The 4,041-nt window shown below is 59.1% G+C and overlaps 1 protein-coding gene across 1 annotated transcript; it reads left to right on the forward strand.

Annotated features, from left to right (window-relative positions):
- Nucleotides 1-253: 253 nt before the first annotated feature.
- On the forward strand, nucleotides 254-3,805 carry AOC3 (amine oxidase, copper containing 3). The gene is made up of 4 exons (XM_008643758.2): nucleotides 254-1,965; nucleotides 2,064-2,349; nucleotides 3,045-3,174; nucleotides 3,338-3,805. The coding sequence occupies exons 1-4, from the start codon at nucleotides 396-398 to the stop codon at nucleotides 3,638-3,640; spliced, it is 2,289 nt and encodes a 762-aa protein (XP_008641980.1). The 5' UTR covers nucleotides 254-395; the 3' UTR covers nucleotides 3,641-3,805.
- The last annotated feature ends 236 nt before the right edge of the window (nucleotides 3,806-4,041 follow it).

Below are 4,041 nucleotides of genomic sequence, written 5' to 3' on the forward strand. Positions count from 1 at the left end.
CTGCCAGCATCTGTGGGGTTAAGAGGAGGAGGAGCAGGGAGGCGTGCTTATTCCCCCTAAATGACTGGATCCATCCTCTCTAAGCTCTGCAGTGTAGGATCTGGGACCAGAGGGGAAGCACAGATGTACAAACATTGAGTTTACTTTAAATTATGACCCTCTAGGGAAGCAGAACAAAGTTGCCTTTTATGGTTCCCAGCAAACCCTGGCAATGTGTGAGAACGTCCCCTCGCGCCCTCCCTGCGAGTTCCTCTGGGCTGTTCCCTGCTGCGAAAACAGGGGAGAAAAATAAACCCAACCCAACCCAGCCCCTTGTTCTAGTGAGTCTCTGGGAGGATTCCGCAGCTGGAAACGTGTCCTGCCAGACTGCAGGAGCACTCGGTGCCCCAGCAGGCATGAGCCTGAAAACCGTGTTCATCCTCCTTGGTCTGGCATTAGCCACAATATTCGCTTTGGTCTGCGTGTTGCTGACCAGAGGAAGGAGCCCCAGAAGCTGCCAGCACCTGCACCCGGAGCAGGAGGACATGGAGGATGGCCAGAGCCTGGTCTTTGCTGACCTGACACCTGAGGAGATGTCCCAGGTGGTGCGGTACCTGCAGGGAAAGCTCGGGGTGCCGCTGGTTGAGGCCTCGCGTGCCAAACCCTCGGACAACTGCATCGCCTCCGTGGATCTGCAGGTCCCCGCCAAGGCAGAGGTGCTGCGGTTCCTGGACGCAGGGGGGGCTCGTCCCGCCCGGGAGGCGCTGGCTGTGCTGTACTTTGGGAACCAGGCAGACCCCAACATCACCGAGTACGTGGTGGGGCCGCTGCCGACGCCAGTGTACCACCGAGACGTGACGGTGCAGAAGTACGGGGGGAAGGTGCCCTACCACCGCAGACCCGTTACCGGCAAGGAGTACATGGATATCAACACCCTCATTCAGAGGGAGCTGAAAAAGGCTCCGCGCTTCCTGGCTGCGTGCTGTGAGTCTGATGGGACCAACCTGGTCATCCTCACCACAGCCCCACGGGGCTTTAAGTCCGGTGACCGCATGACCTGGTTTGTCCTTTTCCACAACGTGGCTGGCACCGGTTACTACCTGTCTCCGGTGGGGCTGGAGGTGCTGGTGGACCATGGGGACCTCCAGGTCTCCCGTTGGCAGCTGCACAAAGTCTTCTACAACGGCCGGTACTTTGCCAGCACAGGGGATCTGGAACAGGGGTTTGTGGCCGGTGTGCTGGAGGTCGTCAGACTCAAGCAGCCCCAGGCTGATGCAGTGCTGGGCTCAATGAGGCCCCGGCGCCCGCCTGAGTCCCCAGGTCCACTGCAGTTTGAGCCCCAGGGTCCCCGCTACAGCATCAGGGACAATCGCATCACCTTCCAGGGCTGGAGCATCGCCTTCGGCATGAACCCCAACACCGGCCCGCGCCTCTTTGACATCAGGTACCGTGGGGAGAGGATTGTCTACGAGCTGAGTCTCCAGGAAGCGTTAGCCCTGTACGGCTCCAACTGCCCTGGGGGCATGTCCACCCGCTACCTCGACGGGAGCTTTGGCATTGGCAGGTTTGCCTATGAGCTGGTCCAGGGCCTCGACTGCCCCTACACAGCTACCTACGTGGACCGGCACTACCTGGCAGAGACAGATACTCCCAAAACCAACCAAAACTCACTCTGCATTTTTGAGCATGACTCTGCCCTCCCTCTGAGGCGCCACTTCTCCGACTCGCAGTCCTTCTACTATGGCGGGCTGCGGAAAAACACACTGGTCATCCGTACCATCTCCACGCTCATTAACTACGACTACATCTGGGACTTCATGTTCCATGGCAGCGGAGCTGTGGAGGTCCGGGTGCATGCCACTGGCTACATCAGCTCCTCCTTCTTCCATGGCCAAGGCACTGACTATGGCAACAGGGTTGGGCCCCACACGCTGGGGACAATGCACCTCCACCACATCCACTACAAGGTGGACCTGGATGTTGATGGTAGGTCTGGCCACCTTTGTGCATGGCTATGGTTTACTGTGGCCTGAGGCTCTTCCTGGGGTGCAGGGCTCGAGAGGGTTTTCTCTTCTGCTTCACAGGGCAGCTGAATTCCCTGGAGACCCAGGACATGGAGTACGAGTTTGTCAAAGATCCCTGGAGCACACAGAACACCATTGAGCGGCCATACCTCCGCAGGGCAAGGCTGGAGAAGGAGGATGAGGCAGCATTCCCACTCAATGCCCCTATGCCTCGCTACCTCTCCTTTGTCGGCCCCAACCCCAACAAGTGGGGGCACCCACGCAGCTACCGGGTCCAGATCATCAGCTTCGCCGGGAAGCACCTGCCCACCAACAGCTCCATGGAACCGTCCATCGGCTGGGGCAGGTGGGTGCCAGGGCTGGGGAGCGTGTGGCCTCAGCTGCTTCTTCTCCTGGCGGAGGGAGACCCTCACCTCTGGGTAGGCCGGCACCAGGCTGCAGGGAAGGGTTAAACAGCAAACATGCATAGCTTTTGGCTCTGAAATTTCCTTGAAGTGTTGCTCAATAACATCTGCTCCTGGTAGTTCACAGGCAGGAATCTGACCTCACGTCAGACTAATTTAGAGCAACCCCATGTGTTTTTCCCTTTGAGGGGAAGTAGGCTGCAGGACAAATTCCTAGGGGAAGCACTGGTATCGCCAGGTTGTGATATCTTCCCAAGAGGACAGAACGTCTTTTGGAGAATGCTTGGGATAAGCACGGTCCAGTCTCAGTGCCAGGGTGAGCTGATGGAGCTCATGCTGGGGAAGCCTGTGTGGGGGAGAAGTAGCTGTGGCTTGAGGGAGCGCATCAGGTGTTGAGTGGCAGCATTTGTGCCTGGATCCATTCATGTTTCACAGCAATGCTGGAAAAGCCACGGGGGGATCCCCCTCAAGCTCGAAGATGCTGGGGCTGTTGCCCTGCTGGCCCTTTCCCTCCCCACTCCAGGGCAGACCAGGGATGCATCCAGCCCCAGTTTGCCAGTGCACCCTGGCTGGCAATGCCACGGCTGCCCTGCCCTGTGCTGGCATGGATAAGCCCCTCTGACCCCTGTGCTGCCAGGTACCAGCTGGCTGTCACCCGGAGGAAGGAGGAGGAGCCCACCAGCACCAGCATCTACAACCAGAATGATCCCTGGACTCCCACTGTCGCCTTTGCTGACTTCATCAACAACGAGACCATCACCGGCCAGGTAAGCTGGGGTCCCTGGGATGGAGAGAAGCTGAGCCTTGTGGGGGCCATGCCGGCTCCTGCCCTGCCCAGAGGCTTCACCCATTCCAGAGCCAGACTGAGCAGCTGCTGGGCTGGCAGAGTCCTGCTCAGCCTGACAGATGCCTCATTCCTCTTCCCCCCAGGACTTGGTTGCCTGGATCACTGTGGGGTTCCTGCACGTCCCTCATGCTGAAGATGTCCCCAACACGGTGACCGTGGGGAATGGTGTCGGCTTTTTCCTGAGGCCCTACAACTACTTCAACGAGGACCCCTCAGTGGATTCATCTGACAGTGTCTACTTCAGCAGTGAACAGGACACGGGGGCGTGTGGGACCAATCCCCTCGCCTGCCTGTCCTCTGCTGCTGCCTGTGCCCCCCACCTGCCCCCCTTCCACTTTGGGGGCTTCCTCAACCTCAGCCTGGCCCCGCCGCTCGGCGGGCTCTGATGGGCCAGGGGCTGCTGCTGGCTGTCGGGTGGGTGCTCAGAGGGGCTCTGTCCCACACCAGGGTGTTGCATGCTCAGGGTGTTGCATGCTCAGGGTCAGGTTTTCAGAGAAGCTCAGTTCTCATTTCAGCACTGCTAAAGGAGGATACAAAGCCTCTGAAAAACAGCCTTTGGCAGTGACTTTTTTTATTTCATCCAGGATGTCACCCTGTGCACTGTGAGGTGCCTGCAGCCACTCCCCTCCTCTGGAATGGGGCTCTCACCACCTTCCCAACGTCGGTGCACACAGGGTGACGGTGCTGGCCGAGGTTGTCCATAGTACAAAGCTGCAGCTGCCCTTGGAGCTGTGGTCCACCCGAGGTTTTGCCCACAGTGGCAGGGGTGTGTGGTGTGGCACTGCTG

Source organism: Corvus brachyrhynchos, unplaced genomic scaffold (genome assembly GCF_000691975.1).
Source record: "Corvus brachyrhynchos isolate BGI_N302 unplaced genomic scaffold, ASM69197v1 scaffold30, whole genome shotgun sequence".
NCBI lineage: Eukaryota > Metazoa > Chordata > Aves > Passeriformes > Corvidae > Corvus > Corvus brachyrhynchos.

Coding starts and splice junctions, on each gene's coding strand:
- AOC3 (XM_008643758.2), top strand. CDS start 396: ATGAGCCTGAAAACCGTGTTCATCCTCCTTGGTCTGGCATTAGCCACA. Junction 1,966..2,063: donor GGTGGACCTGGATGTTGATG/GTAGGTCTGGCC, acceptor TCTGCTTCACAG/GGCAGCTGAATTCCCTGGAG. Junction 2,350..3,044: donor CCGTCCATCGGCTGGGGCAG/GTGGGTGCCAGG, acceptor CTGTGCTGCCAG/GTACCAGCTGGCTGTCACCC.